The 23,970-nt window shown below is 40.1% G+C and overlaps 1 protein-coding gene across 2 annotated transcripts in view; it reads left to right on the forward strand.

The window, feature by feature from the left end:
- Nucleotides 1-4,307: 4,307 nt before the first annotated feature.
- Nucleotides 4,308-23,970, forward strand: part of LOC119889881 (C-myc promoter-binding protein-like) — a 79,266-nt gene continuing 59,603 nt past the window's right edge. Inside the window, exons 1-2 of one of the 2 annotated variants that reach the window (XM_038700782.1) lie at nt 4,308-4,576; nt 20,707-21,037. In XM_038700782.1, coding sequence (XP_038556710.1) covers nt 20,727-21,037 — 311 coding nt within the window. In that variant the 5' untranslated portion in view covers nt 4,308-4,576; nt 20,707-20,726. Of the gene's footprint in view, nt 4,577-6,136; nt 6,332-20,706; nt 21,038-23,970 lie in introns of those variants that run through there. The other variant, XM_038700781.1, reaches the window with a different exon arrangement.

Raw genomic sequence — 23,970 nt, forward strand, 5'->3', positions numbered from 1 at the left:
ACAGATCAGGACTTGGAAGCTGCTAGGAAAAAGTCTCAGCTCACATCTCATTTATTACTTTCCAATTCACACTTATTTGCACACAGAAAGCAAGAGCCAATCCCATTATGCACCGAGGGGAAGGCAGGAAAACGGGAACACATTACATGCCACCAGTCACCAGTCCACCTGCACTGTGTCTTTGAACCGGCGGACAACATGCAAACAGTCCAAAGGAACAACCAGAGTCAACTCAATACTCTCTATTTACAAAGTGAGAGTTCATACAAAGTGCTTGAAAACGTGTTTAGATTGCTCAGCTTTTAAAGAGGCAAAAGCATTGTTTCAGCAAATTTTGAATTTTGGGCCCAGCAGACCTTAAATACAGGTATTTTATTTATTCGACATCTCTAACTCAACAACTACTTTGAAAATTGTTGCCTCTACAGCAGCTGTATTGAAGCAAAGTGATACATTCTGCTGGCAAACTGCTTTTCAGGTATTGTCGGCCCTCTGTTGGATATCTCTCTTTGACATTTTTGAACACAAAGTTATGTGGGCATTTCAGGTGCTTTTTGAGATTGCTTGGGTTTTTCCCCTTTCAGTTCATGTCCGCAAACAGCAGAAAGAGGGCACTAAGCACTTACTTCAAATGAGTCACACACACTGCTTTCTTATTTATGACCACTACAGTATATCAGGAGGTTGGACAAATAAGCCTTTGCTTTATCGTATCTGGACAAAGCTTTTGCCTGGACATTTAAAGCTCCAAATTTTTCAAGTTTGTATTGACAATGAATCAAATGACTATACAAAGTGGGAGTACATCATCATGTTAACAAACAAGACTTATTTAAAGAAATCTATGGAGACCCAAAGTGTTCAGTATGAAATTAATAAAATAGACACCGTGAAAAAGAAAATAATTTAAATACTGTAAATACAGGTAAAATACGTATTTTTTGCCAGGAATTTACCAAAAGATGCAATACATACTTTTCAAACTCAGCTTAACCTTAGGAAATGTTATTTCCTCCAGCTTCTTTTCACAGTAACAAAGTTTATGGCATGTCGTTAATGTCATCCAAGCGTTTTTCATTTTGACAATGGCTGTTCCATTTCATAATGCAATTCTTAGTCTGTCAAACAATACAAACAGTTATCCAGTCACCTTGTTTACACACACTGCCTTTTCCACAGATGTACACAATGATGAACACGCAGAGAATCATCCCCAGCTCTTCGAGCTTTTTTTTAGCCTCTTTTAGTGGGAAACAACACAGCTGTGATAAACCCCATGCAACTGCAGCTGCTCAGCACCAAACAGCAGACAGACACAGTTAGCGAGTGGCTGGTGAATATGGAGGAGCATTTAGCAGCTAGAGAGAGACATGTTTTTCTCAGGTGTTAGTCAGGACCATAAAATAAAGAGATAAAAAAGAACAGAAACATAAAACAGAGTACTTGTTTTTCAAACTTCTCTTTGTGGTGTTATCTTCATCACACCCTCAGGATTATGGGCATTTCTATTGCTTTCTTGTGATTCATGCATTTATTTTTTTGTTCCATTTCTCACCCTTTCTGCTTGGTCTGCTTTTTCTTTGCTATTTTATCTTTTTGATGTTTTTACTTGTGTCCTGGAGCGAGAAGATTTTACTAAGCCCCACGAGGTTCTCAACCAGAGATCGTATTTCATATCCTCGCTTTTTTTTTGTTTCCAATGTGTTATTGTTTTATTCTTTGCAAAATTAGTTTGGTATCTTGGGAAAAATAATGGTTTATAGTTGTTTTTGTGTGATGTGATCATGCAGCATTTCAATGATAAAAATAGTAATTTTTAACTTAATCAAGATATAACTCCTCATACTTTCATAAAGCCTCTCAAGCTATTGCCAATCATTTTTGTGTTTTTTCTCGCTGTTGGAAAATGGATCAAACCTTGTGTCTTGGCCTGATGTCTTGAACACTAACATGTTCTTTCTAATACTTTCTCTTACCTCTATTAATGCAAACAAGATCAGGCAGATTGTTAAATCATTGTAACACAGGTCTCATTCTACAGTGCATGATGAAACACTGGGAGCCAACAAGAAGAGGCACAAGCACATTTCCCACCATGGCACAGCTTCAAAAGTCACAATGATAGTTTTTTTTTATAAGGAGTATTAGGATGCATTCCAAAACCATCCTTTTGCTCCCTGATGATGAAAATGCAATTCACTCTTCACTAATGATCTCAATGACATTCAGAAATGTCCTCCAGTGTCAAGTAGAAACCTATTTCACTATTTCCTATTTTCTGCCTCAATATAATCAATTGAGCTGAGATGCGATGTGTCAAACACTTCTGAGTCCTTTGTACAATTATTGTAGCCTGGAATAACTCATTTTCATCATACATTTTACATCATCATGCATGTAGTCTGTATGCATGTTGAAATGAAGTTGCACTACACACAGTTATCTGAGAAATTAGCTGAAACTTTGCTCACTCTAAGCCTGACACATAAAACTGTGCATTGCAAAACAAAATGCAGCCGTCAGCACTGATCCTGGAGCAGCAGAATTGCATCTACAGTGCTACTGATGTCAGGAGTACAGCCTGACAAATTACTGAACTTGCTAAACAAGTTCGCTAGGACTGACCCCGAATAGTCAAAGAGTCGATGCTTCGATGGGCGGAGCCTGATTCGACTGTCTATCTCACAGTCGAAGCTTCGCTGCGAAACAAGGATCATGCCATTTTGACGATATGGGGGTGCTCAACGTCTGATTTTACATAGAATTACCAGTTTTCTCCCAAGAAGTTAATATACAGCCTATTACAATATACATTTCAACGTTTAAAGTTGTAACCTGTAAACCTCACGGGACTTTTGGGTAATTTATTACTGTTGATTAACCACTCAAAGAATATTTTATCGTTTTTAAATAGCCGGTTTTAAGATAGCCGGCTTCTTGAACGTGCATGCAGTTGTCGGCAGCACGGCATGCATGCAAAACTCTGCACAAGACCGTTGAATGGCAGGTGAGAGAGAGAGAAAAGGGTCACACTAAGCATCAGTTTAGCCAGAAATTTGAATGAATGGAGACTGCAGCTTTTCAGCTTCTCAAGATTAAAGCGGAGCCACCATGTGTTAAATAAAGTTAATGCAAAGATGTGAGTGGAAGCAAATTTGACAATTGTTGTTTAAAGAAGCTTTGTTGTTGTAATCCAGAGCCAAAATGATTATAGTTAAAGCTGCAGATGTTTGGTCACTTGTGGGCAGAAAAACTCTACAACAAGCTGCAGTGGGTATATGCTGAGGGCAGCAGGTATATGCTGAATCTCCATCAACTGAAAATCAAATAGCAGCAGATACTGGAGTTGCTTCACAATTTACTGCATATAAACTATATAAAGTAAATACATATTGGTATACATAGGCCATTGATGGTATCATTAGTGCACCATGTTTTTATTTCATGTGATTTTGGCCCTTGATGAACTCCATTCAGGACAACCGAGGAGCCAGTTTATCTTCAGGGGAAATTTATGACATTAATTGCAAATTATGAAAAATGTATTTGTGGATTCAAAAATAGAAGTGTATTAATCTAGACTGTGCCAGATAGGTTTTGGAGTGCATCCAGTTTTATGATGAAATGGGACAGTTTGAAACAGTGTCACTGGAATGAATTCCACTTATGAGCACACCTAAAATAAATAAGCTATCATGGAAGAAAAATTAACCGCAAAATTTCAAGATAACTTTTAATCATTAATGTCAAAATTTACTGCAAAAAAACCTTCCGTTTTTAACTCATGTAATTTTGACCCTTGATGAACTCCGTACAAAACAACTGAGGAAGTAGATGATCTTAAATTAAGCAAACAATGGCAGGTAAAAAGCCTGATCATTTGTATCTATGGATGAATAAATAGGTCGATCAGGTAAATTGTTTTAATTTTTTTCATCTTTCCTTCTGTTGCTTTTTTGTTGCTGAAATGTGCTATACAAATAAACTTGCCTTGTCTTGCCTTCAGGGGCATTAATTGCAAAATATGAAAAATGTATTTGTGGATTCAAACTCCAAGGTGAATTAATCTTGTTGCTTTTTTTTTTTAAATAACAAACTGTATTGTGTAATGGCACACCTTTATTTAAGTAATCAAGCTCAGAATTAGGCAAGTTTCATAAAACTAATAAAGCATTAGTATAAATGAGTAGATTAATTGCGAGCACAGTCAGCATCAGGTAGATTAAATGAGATCCTTCCTGTTGGGAGAGGCTGGCTGTGATGATGTGATGTGATGTGATGTGATGTGTGTGTGTGTGTGTGCGCGCGGCGCGGACTCGCATCACAACCAAGATGGCGGCGGAGCGGACAGCCGGCTCGGCACAGTGACTGACAGATAGAGAAGAGAGAAGAAGCCTCGCTCGGTTGGACAGCTAACGGTTAGACTCGTAGAGAGAGAAAAACAAAAACAAAAACAACACCGGCGCAGGTCGTCCTCACCTTTTCTTTTCCCCCCGACGGCGCTGTAATGAAACAACACCGGTAGACGACACCGGCTGAAGTTGTGTGAGGACTAATTTTGACGTCCACAAGCGGGGTAAGTACGAAATGATGAACCGTTACAGAGACTGACAGCCTGGTGAGGGATTTACCGAACAGCTGCCAGGCTGTTACTGTGCCACAGGAGGCTAGAAACCCCCTTATGCTAGCTCTGTCACCTCACCTGTGTTCTCTAACGTGTTTACATTTGTTTTGTGTTTTTATCCGTGTGACTTAACCGTCGTTAACGACTAGTCTGCCCCGTTTGACCCCCACCACGCTGCCTTCTTCGCCGGTTCATTCCTGAAGATAAGTTAGCGTCATGCGCCACAGGTTGTTCGCAATCAACGCCAATTCTTTAATGTTTTCAGTCACCTGTGCTGTGTGTGACATGATGCAAACCAAACACCGTTCACACCAGCATTAAACCTCCGTTCATCCGATGATATATGTCTTGTTTTATTTTTGCCACTAGCGTTCGGGCGTTTAGCGCTAAAAATAACCCCAAAACACTAAGGTTACCCTTGCACACCGCCTTGCCTTATTTTATGTTGTTCAGCTTGTACTTTTGTCTCACTTAACCTTGCTTTCAGGCAGTGGCACAAACGGTGCAGAGAGAGTCATTTCATGTCTTGTTTTGTGAAGCATTTGCAGTCCAGACATGTCATTGATTATTATGGTTTTTGGCAAAAGGCAGAGAGTTCATCACTGGGAAAGAGATGCAGGCTTGCAAATGTAACTCATGGGTAAGTTTGGGGAATGCGTTCATTTATATTTGTGATGCATCAGTGCAGATTTGTCTGTCAGTGCTAGGTGAGGAATCTGAGCTGAAGAATGGGACAAACATGGAGTCCCCTGCTGCTGTCTGACGTTAGACGTCAATCATAAGCGGTGACATCGGGGTTTGACACTCCTGAAGGTTTACTTCCCCTAAAATTCCCCTCTGCATCGTTTAGTTGTGTCAAGCAGCGGGACAGGCAAGTCTGGTCAAATCATATGTGTGACAAAAATACTCCCAAGCCTGTGATTTCCAAACCGCAGCTCCACATACCAGAAAGGTAACCTACACTGTAATCCCATAAATCCTCTGCCTGCTCTGCTTTTTTTCCCCCCTCTATTCATTCAAGTGTTAGTCTCTTTACATATCATGTGATTTCTCATGGCCAGATCCTGTTGTTGTGCGCATGATGGACGGGATGTTTGTGTTCTGTCTCATTGCTGTGTCTATTCATGTTCAGAGGGCAGAAGGGCGCCCTATTGGAATGCCAGAGACGAAAAGAGTCATACTTTAGATGAAAGTACTGTTTTCTGGCACGCGAGAGCCAAAAGGCATGGGCCGATTTGCATAGGGAGCTGGACTGGGCTGTCTTGTGCAGGTCAAAGAAGAGGATTTACAGCGGTTAGTAAAAGATCAAAGGACAGACAGCTAGACGGTGTCTGCTGAGGACACTCTTACCCTGACTCCAGCCTCAGGGTTAATGCCTGCTGTCCATCTATAATTGACACCAAATGTCGCCTCCAGTGGCAGTGGCGTTTATAGTACCTGAGGCACAGTTATTCTCATCTTGCGTAATTTGGTGAACACAAACAAAGTCGGCAAATGAGAGTCCCACTTCATAGAGCTGTCAGTTACAGGATATGAGTGCTCAACCCTGTCATGCTTGAGGAATTTTAGTATATTTCAATGTAGCGTTCTCCTTAACTTATTCTGCACAACAGCACACATTAAATCAAATGCCTGAACTGGAGGTTTTATCAAGACTGTTTCTTTGGTAGTGAGTGGGAAGTCTGATGTTGGAGTCCGCTGTCCGAGGTTTGTTCCAAGTTTTCATTCTGCAGTTTTTATTGCCAGAAACTATGTGTAAGAGCCACTTAAGCACATATTTGTATTTGGTACATTTTGTTATTACAACAGCGTTTGTATTCTTTGATTATTTTATATGGACTAGGTTATGGTCATGTTTATATTCCTATTATTTTGTAAGTGCTAGAATGCAGGTCCATATATTTTTATTATTTACGACAGGTGAGGTGCGGTAAGGCAGTTTACTTTACTGCACGTGGTTAAAGAAGTTGAGGAACAACTTGTTAATATTAAGATGCAGAGAAGTCTTGTTTGGGTTGAAATATGACCACATAACAGAACCTGTGAGAACGTGTAACAACGCGTACTTATTGTGATGTATGTATTCGGAAAAGTCAAGTAATGGTACTGGTCTGAGATGTAACCTTGAAGGAGAATCCCCTGCCAATGACGGTTATGATGTTGTATTAAATAAACCCTCCTTCTCTGTTTCCCTTGTCTTGTGAGTACATTCGGTTTTCACAAGAAAGTTGGAATTAAATTACTGGAACATGAATCAAAACTAAGATACTTATGCAGACTAACTAACTGGCCTAGGAACTTTTAGCATGGTGAAACAGCCACTAGATGCCCCTGGAGAGAATCGCATTTAGCAGTCCAACAGTGAAACTAGTTCTTGTAAAGATAAAATAATACTATGTTCACTGCTTTACTGGAGCTGTTTTGTGATGAAGCCGTAGCAGAGACGACAGCAGTGATGCACACTACAAGTTGACGCGTTTTAATGTGGAAGTTGAAGTCTGCAGGAGCTTACCAACTCGTTGTATTCAGCTGTGGTTTATATTTGCAGTTGGAGGGAGTAATGGAGATGGTGAGAGCATAGAAGAGCAAAAGAGCAAGAGATGTAAATGCTAAAAACGAGTGACAGCCACTGGTTTATTTCCTGCTCCTGTGAGTGTTAAAATGGCTCTTTCTGTCTATTTCTGGATGGTTCTTGACTGATGGAGCATAGCAGGTCTAGAAATAAGCCCCTGCTACTTGGTTCTGAGGGATGCATACTGTGCATGCATGATACTGAAATCTTTTCTTGTTGTTAAACTGTTGAAGCTGCTGGAGATAATGTGAACACATGTGGTCAATATATAACCCAGTGCATATACAAATACATCACCCAGCAGCTGTATTTCATTTAAGGATATCAGTAAAGAATAAACTAAGCTGTTTTGTTTCTAGCTTTGGTTGAGATTTGTTGACATAGAAATATTTATACTGTGATGTTCAAGCCCACTAAAATCACATCTTTGAATTCAGTTAATAGTTGCTGTGTATTTAAAGCATAATATTATTTATTTTACTGTCCTGAATGCCGTTGTTTCAGTAAAGAAAATAAACCAATACCCTTTTCTGTACTTCGCTTAATATATGTTTAAACACTCTTTTCTATAAAAACAATCAACAAAATGAGCTCATGTGCTTCTGTTGTACAGTTTTTTTTTTTTTTTTTTAACCTTTATTTATTCAGAGGAGCTTCACTGAGAGGAAGCCTCTCTTTCGCAGGAAGGCCCTGATTACATTCACACCTGGAAGCTGCCCAGTACAACCACAGCCCACTAAGCAGCTCCACTGGAGCTGTTGGGGTTATGGGCCTTGCTCAAGGGCATCTCAGTGGTGGTAAATGAGCAAGCACTGCTTGGTTTACTTTTCCACACCTAGATTTTATCCTGCCGGTCCAGGGATTGAACCGGCGACCTCCCAGTCACAAGCTCGCTTCTCTTCCTTTGGGCCACCACTGACCTTTGCTTAAATTAATAATAAATTACTCCAAAAATACACAAAATTAAGAGCGATTCAATTAAGAATATTTAGAATTTGATCAAGAATTCTGTGCCAAGTTTTGAATTTTTTGTTTGCTTTCCGCTACAGACAAAGTTATAAGTGTACACAAAAAGTGTTGAGATTTGATACCCAGTCCTTCAGATTATGCCACAAACTTCATATTTGAGTAACAAAAAGAGCTGATGTTTCAGTGAAGTGAAGAATTCTTTGAAAAAAAGCAGGATATTGTGTTAGCTTGAAGGTCACAGCACAGCGTGGTTGCCATTTTTTATGCAATGTCTCCCCAAAAGAGACACTTTACTAGAAATGAAAAGCTGCTATAGATTTGCATGCAGAACCACTGAGAACAGGATTACTTGTTCCCAGGGAATACCATCCACAAACACTAATTAGCTGTAAGCTCAGAGTATTGTCTGCAGGGAGAAAGGAAGGATGTGTCCTCAGTTGGTGGGTGGCATCTGGTGTGAGACGAGATGAATTTGGGCGATCCCATCATGTGAAGTGAGATTTATAGCTCTTAGCAAAGTCAGAACACGGTGCACAAAAACACATTTCACTCAGTTCAGTTGTTGGTGCCTTTTCTCTGTGGGAAATTGAATAATTTGGTAAATAAAGTTTGGTTCAATCAGGGGTAGTGGAGTAGCTTTGAAGATTGATTGACCCCTTTGAGAGCTGGACAGGCGCTCAGACTGAACTGGTTGATCGGGAAGTTGCAAGTACAGCTCCACTGGTATCGCTGTTTGAGATTCAGAAGAAAGTACTGAGTACTTAAGCAAGAAAATTGTTACAGTAATATAGACATACAAGTGCATAAAGTGCAAGAACATGAAGTGTGAAGCACTGTACCGTAAAAAACAAACACACATATAATTGCTAATATTTATTTAGAAAAAGCTGAAATGGGGCTTTGGGAGCTTTTGGGAACCTGGAGGTGTTTTTTTTGTTTTTTTTTTTATACATCCGCCAGAGATGCAGCAACATGGGCATCCCATTGGACTCCTATTTCTTTCTTTCCACATTTAAAATGCAACTCCAATAAATTCTGATTTATGAGAAAATCTGTATCTGTGTATCTATAAACCAATAACTAATGCCAGCCAATTAAAATATCATAATAAAACTTGATAATGTAAATGTGTAGCAGTTTTTGAGCAGTGGATGGACCTGCATTCACATGCACTGTGCATCAAGTCAAGGGCCCACTAGTTAATTGTCTGATTTTCACATTATTCTGCTGCTGCTGTTGTGTGGTTCACTTGGTTTAAAAGGGTAAATGATTGCTCCCCATTGTCTTGCCTTTTTTCCCATCATTCAGACAGAAATGGGCGCTTATCAGTAGAGACTAAACACGTCACTACATTAAAACTACCAGACTCTTAAGTTAACAAGTTGGCAAATAAAAAGAAGTCCCACTGGAAAAGAAATGTTTTGTACAAATCATTTTGTCTGCCTTGAAGGCAAAACACCAACCTTAAGAACGGTTTTCTGCCAACAAGGGAATTAAAAGATCAGTCTGGGAGCGGAGGCAGGCAGGTAGGTGAGATCAGGTTTCCTGGAGACATGGTGTTAATTCCCACAGGGCTCTCTGCGTTAGCACTTCCCTGTGCTAATACTGTACACAGAGTGAGGATGGTAGCCAGGTTGAAGCCTGGGAATTATGATCCCAGTACTTACCTTGATATCTGTAATGAAATATGACATTGAAGTGCATTTTTTAATTTTATTTTTTACGATTACCTTTTGTGCTTAAATGGTGGCGCGCACTTGTTAGCATAAATGTCACTGACATGGAGTGCAGAATCTGTAAATGAAAGATTAGGTGTACAGGAGGCTCAACAAATGGCTTCATTTGAAATTCAAGCCTCTATTCCTTTAAATAGACTGCAGAGGAGCATTCAGCAGGTGCAACATCAAGTGCAGTAAAAAGATGTAAAATGAGAAAACACCATGCTCCTGTACTACAGCAATGCTCCTGTATCTCATACCACCTGAAATGGCTGCATGCAACACATTGTCCTTGATGAATCATGATAGAAATAGTTAACGTGTACTGTCTGGAGCTGGACAGATGAACTGATGTATGAAAATGTCCAAATTGGGCCCAATTAGCCATTTTCCCTCCCCGGTGTCTTGTGACTCGGTGTTACAAGGTCTCAGGTGTGAATGGGGAGCAAGTGTGTTAAATTTGGTGTTCTCGCTCTCACACTCCCTCATACTGGTCAGTTCAACATGGCACCTCATGAAAAGAAAATGAATTGTTGCTCTACGTAAAAATGGTCTAGGCTATAAGAAGATTGCCAAGACCCTGAAACTGAGCTGCAGCACGGTGGCCAAGACCATACAGCGGTTCAACAGGACAGGCCTCCACTCAGAACAGGCCTCGCCATTGTCGACCAAAGAAGTTGCTGCAGAGTTTTAAGGGGGGGGGGTCAGCCCGTCAGTGCTCAGACCATATGCCGCACACTGCATATTATTGGTCTACATGGCTGTCGTCCCAGAAGGAAGCCTCTTCTAAAGATGTTTCACAAGACAGCCCGCAAACAGTTTACTGAAGACAAGCAGACTAAGGACATGGATTACTGGAACCATGTACTGTGGTCTGATGAGACCAAGATAAATGTATTTGGTTCAGATGGTGTCAAGCGTGTGTGGTAACCAAGTGAGTTTCTCTTGCCTACAGTCAAGCATGGTGGTGGGAGTATCATTGTCTGGGGCTGCCGGCATTGGGGAGCTACAGTTCATTGAGGGAACCATGAATGCCAACATGTACTGTGACATTCTGAAGCAAAACATGATCCCCTCCCTTCAGAAACTGGGCAGCAGGGCAGTATTGATATTGACCCCAAAAACATACTTCCAAGACAACTACTGCCTTGCTAAAGAAGCTGAGGGTAAAGGTGATGGACCGGCCAAACATGTCTCCAGACCTAAACCCTATTGAGCATCTGTGGGGCGTCCTCAAATGGAAGGTGGAGGAGACACTTTGGGCCCAATTTGGACATCTTCACTTAGGGGTGTACTCATTTTTCCAGCGGTTTAGACATTAGGTGGGAAGCAAATTTACACTGTTATACAAGCTGTACTCTCACTACTTTACATTGTAGTGTCATTTCTTCAGTCACATGAAAAGATATGATCCCATATTTACAAAAATGTGAGGGGTGTTCTCAATTTTGTGAGATACTGTATATTTAAAGCTCAGTTATTGATATCTGTATCAGCCTCAAAAACCCATTATTGGTTGGGGCTGACACACGTCACCTTTGTCTACCCGAGTCATGTTGATTGACACATTTGGTAGAAACGGATGCTTATTTGTTCAACTGCACCTGCTGGAGGTGAGGAGTGACCTTAGTCTGTCCCCCATCTTATTCATGGTGGACTGTTTTGCTGTAACATTAGCATATTCATGTTTGGTATAGGTTAGTCCCAGCAGGGCGCAACTTGCTAACCCTGGCATTGTTATTTCCATTTTCTACCCATTGATCCTCCTCTCTACATACCAAACAGCATTATGATCTGTTACAACAGTCACGTTGCTCATGTAAAAGCAAGTAGTGAGTGTTAATGGATAAAACCTCTGTGCTCGACCCTGAGCATCCTCCACCTGCTTTGACAAGCGCTTAACTTTGAAGATTTAATATGAAGTCAAGGATCATTATTCTGGAGGCACAAATAAGCTACACAGCTGCAGCTAAAGCTTTGCTATCTTCATTGAATAAAGCAGCACATTTTCTCATACTGTAACCTTGATGTGTGACTGAAAGTATTTTTTGTTGTTCATTTCATAAAGCTTCAGGTGGCTTGTGTTTTTAATAACGGCCCGAAAGTCCCATCTCTTCGGTTATTAAGAAGGCTTCTTCTGTAAGCCTTCAGAGGGAAATAATAAGAGAAAAATAACATTCAAAGCTTCAGTGGTTTAAAATACTTGGCATTTTCTTGACTTTGTATGGCTGTAAATGTAGTCCGTATCGACACATTGAGATGTTGTTGATAATCTTGAAATTCTGAAGAAAAAAACGGCATCAGTTCAGTAAAACTCTCACAAGAACTTGCCTAAATGTATTTGGGCTGCTGTGAGCAGTCTTAAAAAAGTTTCTTGAAATGATTCTAATGTAAACTGGTTAAGTCTGATGACATCCTGCAAGCAGACAGAAAATAGGTCTCATGATTTACGACTCCTGTTATTCAAGTTGCAACCAACAACATCCAGCTCTGTCAGTGTTGCCTGGTGTACAATTATTGCATTTATATGATAATTTAAGTTTGTCACAGTATCAGTTTTCACTATTATTTTCTGGTACTAATGAAATGTTATGGAACTGATTTGGAGCCAGCCAGACTTTCCATTGTACATTAACTGCTGTATGTCAATAATGTGTCAATGAAAACTGACCCTACGTCTGTCTAATTGATGAAATCAGATCTCTGCTGAGATCTCATGAGAACTCGCATCCTTGTTTAAACTGAAAAATGAACTGGATTTCACAACTTTCATTTGGTTTGGTTTATGGTACAAATATTGTATAACCTATTAGCACAATATATTCTCTTGTCCTCATAATAATCTCTGGCCTGTAGTCTGAGTCCATTGCAGTCAATTTGGTGAACCCATGGACGTATTGAGACATTTGGCACAGATTCATATCAGCTGCAAAGCAAACTCAGCTCTGTGTGTGTTGCAGTCTGGATTTAAATGTGCTGTAATTTGCCCTCAAATCTGATAATTTTGGAATCTGTGTACAAGTATTTGGTTTTTGGCACCTGGACCGGTCATAATGTCTAAACCACCTCCATGATTTTACAAAATACTGACTAATTTATCCCAGGATCTGTCTACCCGTCTGTCTTTTACAAAGAGAGTTGCCAAAATGTTGACAAAACACATGAGAAAGTTTGCATCTCAGTCTGGGGCTTTGGCATTTTACACCGCTGACTGGGGTTTGCTGAAAGCTAAAAAAAAGCTATTGTGCTATTTTATTTTTGACACTGATTAGCCCTTAGTGGGGGCCATAGTTACAGGTGAATATTTGTGACTCACTCATGCATCATTTGTGGGGAACACTATTATTACTGTTGCAGTGTTAGAAAATTGAATGGTGTCTAAATGATTAGTTCCTGGGGGAAAATTTGTTTCGGACTATGAAAAAAGCATGGCTGCTTAAGAATGCAAACACAAAAACAAATAGTCACATATCTAATTAAAAATACAATGTCTGTTGACAATGGTTAATGCATCCTAACTATCTTCTATTCATACTGTCTACTGGATACACACACAGTGCATGTTAAGTGCTAATAATGCTAGTTGTGTAATTGAATATGCCAAAGGAGCTGGTAGTAGATACATTTCCTGCAGTATCAACCGCAAACATGCAAACCCTTTTCATACACAAAGCAGGCAAAGTCAAAAGCTTGTTACCCATTCCTTTGTGGATATTTGGCTTTTTTTTTGAGCTGGGAGTTTGTAAGATGCGGCCATGTCAGGACAAGCGAAACGTGGAACAGCATTTGGTTGGTAGGTTAAATAACAAGTCAGGTGTTTTTGAGATTATAGTTTTACATGGAAGAACTATATTCTCACAGAGGTCATCTTTCCTACAAAACGTTACTTTACCTGATGCTGCTAAAAGGCACATGAGCCGAACACCCACCCCTCTGGGCTAACTACAAGCAGATGCTTGGCGTGTGAGGCTTCCTACTGGCTTGTGTTTATCTTCTTGAACACATTCCTTTTCACCTCCTCCATGTGTCTGCCCTGCTGTGGTTGTCTCTTTGCTAGATGTCTATACAGCTGGAGCCGAGAGCAGCGACTGGCCCTTAGAGACTCGGAACGAGAGACTGTTTGGTGAGTTTCATTGGCCCCGGTTCTCGTGAACTCATGACAGCTGGAAATCATTCCCTTGTCACGTTGGCTTAAACAAAACTCAACGGGCCTTCAACGACTGAAGGCCCGTTGGGTCTGGACATCTTATCGAACTCCTCCCTAAGCTCCTGCTGTGGTTATAAGTCAGTGAGTTTGGGCTGGGAAGCTTTGTCTACAGCTCTGGCATTATGCCCTTCATGTGGCCGAGTTTAAAGTTTCTAGGCCTGTGGTTCTTTTCCACAGAGTCTGTTTCCATGTGTGATTACTGTAGAATATCATGGAGAGCTCATATAATCTGTGCATCCAGCTCTGTCATGTCATGAAATACCTTTTAATGCAACTTAACCACATAATTTAAGGTACTCTGACGATGATTTCAGCTTTACGAAGACAAATAGTCTGCAAAGTCTTGGGGAAAACTGTGTCTTAGGGCACTTGTGCTGAATGAACCCACATCATAAATGATTCAGAAACACATAAATATTATGTGTAGTGCTTCAGGACCACTGTGAAGGACTCCAGTGACCTTTTTAAAGATGCTTGCAGTCCTGAGCACATCCTCTCCTAAATGTTCACAGCTTTTCTTGCTTGGAATCAGTTGTGACTTCTCTCTGGGCGTTTACGTCAAGACCAAGTCATGCTTTCCAATCCAGGTCAGACTGCCAGGGGAGAAGTAGGGCAGCCAGTAAATTAAGATATTTGGATTAGACCACTTAAGCAGTGAAGCATATTTTTTTTATTCTTATGTGTCAGGCATGGAGTGAGTCACAGCTCACCATCTTTTGGATGCTGTTCTTGGGAGGGAATCCGATGACGATCTGTGCATGACAATCCATTGAGTAGATACGCAGTAGATGGGTGTTGCACACTGTTATGCCTTCTTAGCACTTTGATGCACCTGAATGTAAGGCTGTCTGGAGAAAAGGTTAACTGTTTCTGCACAGACTGAACATTTCACATATTCATGTTAACTACATTTTTAAAGAATATTTTGTTTTGTGGTTTCCATCATCATGTCAATGCAGCAAATTATATAAATGTTTCTCAGTGGATCGGTTTTTATTGTTTGACCCATAAATCATCACAATTACCTTTTACAAGATGATCGTCTGGATGTAGGAACAGTGAAATCTAGAATTCATTTTACTTTCTGTGTCCTACGTCTCCATCGGGAACCCAGCAATGTTGATTTTTTTCTATTCTTGAAATGTAGGCCAGGCAGAGAGAGAGCAGGCAATGAAGACAATAGAGGCCCACATCTGCTGGCTCTACATAGGGAGATATATATATATATTATAAAAATCCTTATGTAATGGCACAGTACTACTGCTTTGGTTTGCATTGTATTTTTAGCAGGCTGACAACATGCAGGGATGACTATCACTCTTTGCCCGTCATGTGGCTCTGTTGTCAGTCTAACAGGGAGGTGGTACTGCAGAACCCTCCAACACTTTGCATCCATGGGACTGAAATAAATCTAGGTCGGCATTTTGTTGTTTTGTTAAAATTTTGTACCATGCAAGGAAATGCTGTATTATAATTTCACAAAATATTATGCCCTGATAAAACTTCTAAGTATTTTTTAATGGAAGTCTCCCTTTTTTCACAGGTGAGACCCTCTATAACTTTTTAATCCATGGAAACTGGTATACCGCTGCAACTCTAGTGAGGAGTTAACTGTACTTACTTTGTGTTCCATTAAACAAAATCCACGTCCATTTTATCATATGAATCTCATGCAAAATCCATCTGGTTCAATAAAGCAGCAGTCATTTGCAAGAAACAAGATATCCGCGGTACTGGGCGACACCCTGTGTAGTCCACCCCTCCTTTCATTATACATTGCTGATTATATACTTTGTTTTTTAATATGGACTGCATATGCTTTGAATATGTTTTAAATCAAGAACAATTGAACTTAAATTGGCTTAATAGTTGTATGTGGTTGTCCTACACTTGACATAAACAGCATATGTTGACCGCATTAGTTTCTGTCTTTGATCGTGCCCATTTAATACAGGATTGCGAGCACTCGCACTCACACTGACACAGAACTTTATCGATGTCTCACCTCTTCTTCAGGCTTTCTGTCAGCATGTCAGCCTTTCCAGACACATGCTCACATGCAGGCTTTTGATGGCGGAGGGTGTTGCTGGCACGTGTGAAGATGCAATATGAATGTGTGTGTTTGTCCCACCACTATGAGCTTCCCCCCACATATCATTTCCTGTTTTACTTATGCTGCTTTCTTAATTTCTGTCTTTGGTAGAGAGCTATTCTGTCTCTCTTCCAAAAGCAGGGAAGATGTTGATGAAGGTTTGAATCAGGGTTGTTATTAAAAAAATCTGTATTTGTATAGCTATTTAAACCAGCTGCGTTTTGGTTTCCATTTGCACCAGTGCTGCGGTGGACCTGTTTTAATTTTGAAATGAGAGTGGACTCTCGTTGGTATTTTTTGTTCAATTCCCAAGTAAACATTTCTGAAAGAGAAGTGAGCATGTGTCCCACATCCTGTTCTCTGGGTGTTGCACCAATGTGTTGTAATGCGAGTGTCCCAGGAACATTTATGAGTCTGCTCTGCGTGTTGAACAGGAAGCTGAACGTAGAATGTGGCACAGGACTCAGGATGCTGTGCAGATGTCTGGCTATTAGAGCTCCTGTTGTCACTCTTAGTTTAACCAATTATTCCCCAGCTGATAACCACAGGAGAGCTGCCAGCATTGAGGTAGATTTAAGGCCTGAGGAATAGAAGGACCTAAGGCTGGGCGATATGATACAAAAGTGTTATCACGATAAAACATTTCATATAATTTGTTATCGATTAATTATTTCGAGAAATGCCAAATAATTATTTATTTTAAGTTTAAATGCTCCTGAGTGAAAGTTGATGAAATCAGGTAGTTTTTAAACTAATCTTTATGGTCAGAACATGACAAAACACTTGTCAAACAGTGGATCACTTAACAAATCTGGGGTAGAACATTCAAAACAGTTAAAATGATAAAATCTTTTTTCAACAAATGTTCATGAGTAAAATTAAGTAAAGTTTTTTTTTTTTTTTCTGTCCCTTTTCCTCTACAAAATATAAACTTTAATAAGAAATTAAGTGCTGATTTGTTTGTGATTCATGTGAAGTGAATCAAACATTTATTGAACATATGTTATTTTGTTATTGAGGAAAAATCTATTGTATTGTTGTTTTATTACCCAGCCCTTGCAGGATCAGAGGACTTGGTCCACCTCACATCTTATGCCTTATCAGGGCTGACCAGACATCACTTGGCACATTAAATTAGCTCATCTCATCAGCTTGTCACTGTGAGGAAGTGATGAGCCTAGAAGCATTTGTAATCTGAGTGCAAGAGCCAGAACACAGTGAACCAGCGTTTTCTCACCATCTGTCAATAGAAACGCAAATCTCTCTTTGTTTGGATGTAAGCTTGGCTGATTGATCCTGCAGAGATAATTTCATCATACCAATAAACACCAAGCTTTAGTTAGATGTATGTAAATAAACCATTTTCTCAGCCAAAGGTTGTGTTTAAAACGGCTAACTATAGACAAAACCACTCATTACACAAAAAAACCCTGAAGCTGTTAGTGAAGGAAAATACAGAAACAAAAGGGATTCTGTTCAATCTGCTGCAGCCTGGAAGACGGGAGTTTCAGTCTTCATGATTTTATATCCAATATAATCGACTGTTTTTATATTTATGCTTCTTGACAGTCGGTACAGCAACATGTGTCGCAAAGACACTTTTAAATGTAATATTTTCAACATTGATCGAAGACCAAAATCACAATATGCAGATGGAGGAGACTCACTGTTAGAGGTCAGAATAGAGAAAGATTTTGTCTCTTTGATCTCGTCTTGACTTACACTAGTCTCTGATGGTGAGGAGACTAAAATGCGGTGGTTTATGTATGTGCAGTGGCAGCTGAGGTCTTGCTAACGTAGCATCACACAGACTGGAGTTGGCAGCTTTTTCACCTTTCCCCCTGAGCCAATGTGCTTAGACTAGCTAACACACCCTGCTAATTAAAGCTCTCCTCCCACGCCCTCTGACTGCATATGGTTGGAATCAGATACCATGTCCAGTTGAATTATTCAGAATTAGATTGAGCAGAAACACTGGATTACAAAAATCTGCTTTCAATGAAATGACTATCTGGGTGAGAAATTGTTCACTGACTGTGAAGCCAACTTGGGAGTGTTTTTTAAAAAAAACAAAACAACTAAAATTTAACAGCTTTCACATCCTCTTTTTTTTCTATCTGTGCACAATTCTGTTTTATATGAAAAACCTTAAGACATGTTTGAATTGTGTCTTGTTTCTTACATTCAGTTTGTGTACTTGCTGTGCAGGTACACATTTCTCACACCTCCTGAGGTCAGCTGTCATGAACCCAATGTGTGTTTTTGCACGGCTGACCGGGAGAAGAGCGAGAGTGCTGGCAGGGGTAAAGTTTCATTTGAACCCACAGAGACAAACCTGTGTCCCAGAGGCTCGAGTGTCAAGAGGTTGAGTGATGAATCTGGTCACGAGGCACACTAAGACTTTACACCACCACACCCAGAGGCTGCCAAAAAGAAAAAGTCCATTGTAAAACAAAACTGGCTTACAGTATTTCTTTTGTTCTTCGGCACTTAACATTTTCTTAGACTTTTATGCAAATTGTAGACCTGCTTTACCAAGAAGAGATAAGAAGAATATTATGCAAAAACCGAAAGATGATTAGGTAAATGTGACTCATTTTTATATTTCATGTTCTTTGATTTTTCTTTGATCTAGCGAACTTGTGGGCAAAGTTATTAATGATCAGTGAGAAACACCACTGCCTGAAGCAGTACAAATGTCTGGTATCACTCTATTTATATGACATAGTATATTATAACTTATAACTCAATTTGTACCACTAAAGCTTATGTCAAGTTATAATATACTATAGGGGTGTGCCAGAAAATCGATACAGCAATATATCGTTATGCATTTTTCCGTAATGATTCCTCACTTTTCAGCCAAAAACTCAGTGAATTTGCATTTTATGTGCCTTGTATAAAGAAATGTTTATTGTATAAATTTTTCATAGTTGTTCTAAGTTCTGTCATTTTAATTTACGGACGTGTGCTGCAGAAATGTGCTGTTTTCTAACAGTTTGGATTTGCAGCAAATAAATGGAGAAAACCTTTTTCACGGGCATTTTGTATTCATAGTTAGATATCTTGATGTGTCATTTTAAGATTGTCTAGCGATAAATCGATTTATTGCAGAATTGCTGTATCGTGAAATTATCGTTATCATGAACCGTGTATCGTTTAGTATCGTGAGGTACCATGCAATTCCTACCCCTAATTTACTGTAAGATTTAGTGGTACAAATTAAGAATTACATTGTGTATGTTATGCAAACTTGTCTTATCTTTTCGTATTTCAATCAAATTGCCGAATCGACATTAAAAATTTAACTGAAGAGGCAAAAAGTACCTTTTAAAAGAAGGCTTTAACACAAATTTATTATACAACCATTTTGCCTCCAGCAGCTGCTCAATAGTTTCTCCTCTCACAATCGATTTAGTTCTAAGTTGTCTTTGGCCCGAAACGTTACAGTAGTTTTGTCTCAGTCTCCTTTTTGTTTTCTTAAAATGGCATCGTGATCATGACACAGCAAACAATCAGTGGTCAATTGCAGAGCTGGATCAAAGTAACACAGCACTTTTTAAGATTCACTGGCTATCCTCAGAGGGTAGTGAAAGTGTTCGTAGACTCTCCCTCTGTTTCTGAAATAGAAAATGCACTTCTGTCGTGCGGACATTTGAACCGCTGCTTGACTGAAACGATCACAGCTGTAACTCGTTTCATGTTCTGATTTTTTTGCCACGACATACAAACATAATTGTGACAATGAAGACTTAAGTTTTGTGATGATGTCCTGGCAGAAAAATGACATAACAGCTTTTGATTAGATGCAGATTTTATTGAGGGGTGAAGGTGATAAATCCTGAAGTTGTTTAGCCACCAATATTGATATGCCCTTCAGTTTGTATCAAAAAGTGTAGATGATGTTGTGCAGTCAGGACATGCCCTTCGTAGGATAGATTAAGGAAACTACTGTTTGGCTTTTATCACCAAGCTTAATAGGCTCCATGATATCACAAGGCTTGTAATCAGCGTGGTTTTATGTGTGACCGGCCTGTAATTTAGCCACATTGTCAAGTGTGAAGAAACACCTCACTGCACCGTTTTAAAAATGCACACTCAGGTCTGTGTAGCCAGCCAGGCTTTAACTGTGCTGTGCCGTTTTTAGAATATGAGAGAGGTTCAGAACCCAGAGAACACCAACAATGTTCTGTCCTTGAGCTAGGACACCGAACCTTTAGGTGATAATGTAAATTAAAGACGATCTGCTCAAAGACTGTCAGCTAAATGCCTAAACTGTAAATGGCTGCATGGTACCTAATCAGAGCCCCTCTGCTCCTCACATTTTTATCCTTTCTTTTCATTCGTCCTTCTACTGGCCTCCCTTCAGTAAAATTTATGACCGATATTTTATTTTACCGCCATAGCAAGGACACAAGAACTGTCTGTACCTGCTACCACAACGAAAATCAATCTCTCCTCCCTCTCTCTTTCTCCCTCTCTGTCTCCATGTCTCTCTGGCTCTTCTCCTCTGCAATCATGCAGGCAGTTGGTGGGGATGGGAAATGATGGAGGACAAAGGCCCTCGTGTAGCCGACTACTTTGTGGTGGCCGGTCTGACGGACCCGTCCAAGCCGTTGGACCAGGAGATCCACTTTGATGATGTCTGCCACAAGACGGCCAAGCCCAAGGCACCCATCACCGATGTGGCGGTGGTGGTCCGCTCGATGGGCGAGGAGGTGCCGCAAGGGTTCACTTGCATAGAGGAAACACCAACTGGCCATTCAGCTGATCTTAACAATGGCGGCCTCATGGCGCCCCAGATCTACCTGTGCTACAGACGGGGTCGAGACAAGCCGCCACTCACTGACCTGGGGTAAGTACCAGAAGAGTCTTGATCTTTGTTTCTGAAGCGATTTTTGTGTTCAGACAAGGCGACACAGTTTACAGCCATGCTAGCAGCTGTGTGAGGCTGTATTTAGGTGTTCCTTTGAGACAGATTCTGATTTGGGCCGTGCCTCATATGGCAGTGTTAAGTGTTCGCAGGTAAAATGTTGACCAGGGGCCGTATTGCAGAAACTTCCTAACCAGCAGATCCTATCCTAACTACTTGGTAACCATGGTAATAAGGGTTAGGAAGTGATTTAGGAAAAAGCCATTACAGATTAACAGTTCCTAAGTCAATATTCCTTTCCTAACTTTAGATAAGAAAAGTGTATTACAGAAGCATCCTAACTTTGTAAAATCTTAAATAAACTCTCCTAACTTTAGGAGAACTAACCAGGTAGTGTTTGCTAACTCGTTTAATCCACATGGTTGCTCTTTAATTGCTTTTACAAAATCAACAAAATGTCAACAGGCAGAACTTAATTCATTCTACCGATGTGTTTGATGACAAAAGACTGTGTCCCCTATTTTAGCCCACTCTCTCTCTCTTTAATCTCCCGAGTTAAGCGTTATTTGGATTTGGATTTCTCGACGGAGGTCAAGTCATCTGACTTGAAGTTCAATGATAGTTGTTTCTGCTCCATTTTCAGTGTATGATTCATTAAAAAAACTACCAAAATAAAAGCCGTTTAGCTCGGCGAGATGAGAAAAGTGTCATCGGTTGCTAGTTAACAGACATAAAAGTTGATAACTGATGTTGGATTGAGTATTTAGGATTTCCTAACCTGAGATGAGATAAGATAAGATGAAGTAAGATAAGATAGGATTCCTAAAGTTAGTTAGGATTTGCTTCTGTAAAACCAAATTGAGAAAAATCCTATCTTAGACTCTTCCTATCTTAACTTAAGACTTAAGATAGGAACTTTCTGTAATATGGCCCCAGATTTGCAAAATAAGCACAAATTAGGCTGATGGTCAATCATCATTTATTTGCATCAAATTAAAGTCAACTTATTCACATTATGGGTTACATTTAGGATTTTACACTACATCGAATTCACCCATTCACACACCGATGGAACAGCTATCGGGGACAATTCGGGGTTCAGTATCTTGCCCAAAAACACTTTGACATGCTGCCAATCTTCCGATTAACGGGCAACCCGCTCTACCTCCACAGCCGCCCCTGTGGCCTCATCCGTACTTTCAGGTACCTTATTTGTCACATACATGTAGCGAAATTCATTCTCTGCATTTAACCCAGTGGATGTGGCATCATCCTCTGGGCATTATGAATGTCTGCTCACAATTTCATGACAATGCATCCAATTGTTGTTGTGAGATTTCATTCTGGACCGAAATGGTGGACCTCCCTCGAGTCATGCTGCTAGTATGGGTAAAAGCAGTGTCCTTAAGGTCTATCCAAAGTATTCCTGCAGTATAATGCAAATCTCAACAAAGTCACTGGCCAGCAGTCCGTCTCAATTATAGTTCACATTGGCTCAACCTAAAGCTATGTATCCAAATTGTAAAGAATAAACGAAGTCCGACAAACTGAATGACTAGAATTTACCACAGTGCGCTTGGGAAAACGAAATGTATTTCCAATACAAATAGAATCTTGTTTATTCTACAGAAAGTGAGATGTCGATGTGACACAATCTTTTATGTCCTTGCATGTCCCATCGTAAAACCAGTTTTGGACAGGTCACAAAATCTAGATCGAAAATCAATTTGTACTAATAATTACAAGTGCAGCTCTGTATCTCTCTAATCACACGGTAAATCAGGATGTTTGCTGGTATCACACCAGAATAGTGTTTACGCTTTGGGTGAGGTAGAAAATGTAGGATACTGAAATACAGTAGATAGTAGCAGAAGCCTGAACACATTTTTAAATGCACTTTGACGTTGCAGCTGCAGCTTCATCTGCTGTAGGATATACTATCAGAAAGGTGGTTGATGGAAACACACTGATTCCCATTTAAACTTATGATGTGTCCAGTTTCACTGAATTTTCTACATAACCCACAGTGCCGTGTTATGTATGTATGTATTGCAATGTTTTTCAATGTTAAATTTCTACTTTGCATGAAACTCTGCCCTGCTGTTCCTTGCTATTCTGGGTGAGGAGGCTTTGAGCTTTAGAAAGTGCTCTGCTCTGCCTGAAAATTCCTCCTGTGCAGCAGTTTTGTACATCAGCCATTTTCTGTCTGCATCGCAGCCGTTCCCCATTGTGATTTTGTGACTAAAAGTGGAATAATTTGAAGCACTTACAGGTGTCCTCCTCAGCAACATCTTTTGAACTGGGGAAGTCAATACTGTTTGCTCAGTGCTCTCACGCCCCTGGCTGGCAGAGGCAGGTGGTGACAATGCTAAGGAGGCTCATACTGGCCTATTACACTACAGAGTGCAGTGCTTATCAGGCACTGACAAAAAGCCTCTGCACAAACACTATCAGCAGCTTTTGTGTGCTGATAGCTCAGAGTGACTGCTCTTCCCAGACACTGGTAGGACTAATTGGAAGCTGTGTGTGTGTGTGTGTGTGTGTGTGTGTGCGCAGCCATCATTTACGTCCATTTTTACTTATTGCTCATTGTGATAGTGAATTGTTGCTCAGGCTGCGGTGGGAATAATTAGTATTATCTGTGACAAGTGGACATATTAATATAAATTTGGCTTTGTTAAATACTGAGGACTAGAAAGGAACATGAGGAGCATTGGTACTTCTAGGATTTCCATCAGGAAATTGTCCAAGGAAGGTTAAAATCAAGGTCAAATGGACTTGGTTAAAGATACTGGAAGACATTTTGACTCCCATCCGAGAGGCTTCTTTAGTTGCACAATAATAACAGATAACTAGATACTATAACTATGACATGGATGACTGAGAATCTTCAGACACCAGGAAATTGTTCAGCG

This window comes from Micropterus salmoides, unplaced genomic scaffold, assembly GCF_014851395.1.
Source record: "Micropterus salmoides isolate LMB-PRFRI ecotype aquatic unplaced genomic scaffold, ASM1485139v1 Ms_hic_scaffold_6, whole genome shotgun sequence".
NCBI lineage: Eukaryota > Metazoa > Chordata > Actinopteri > Centrarchiformes > Centrarchidae > Micropterus > Micropterus salmoides.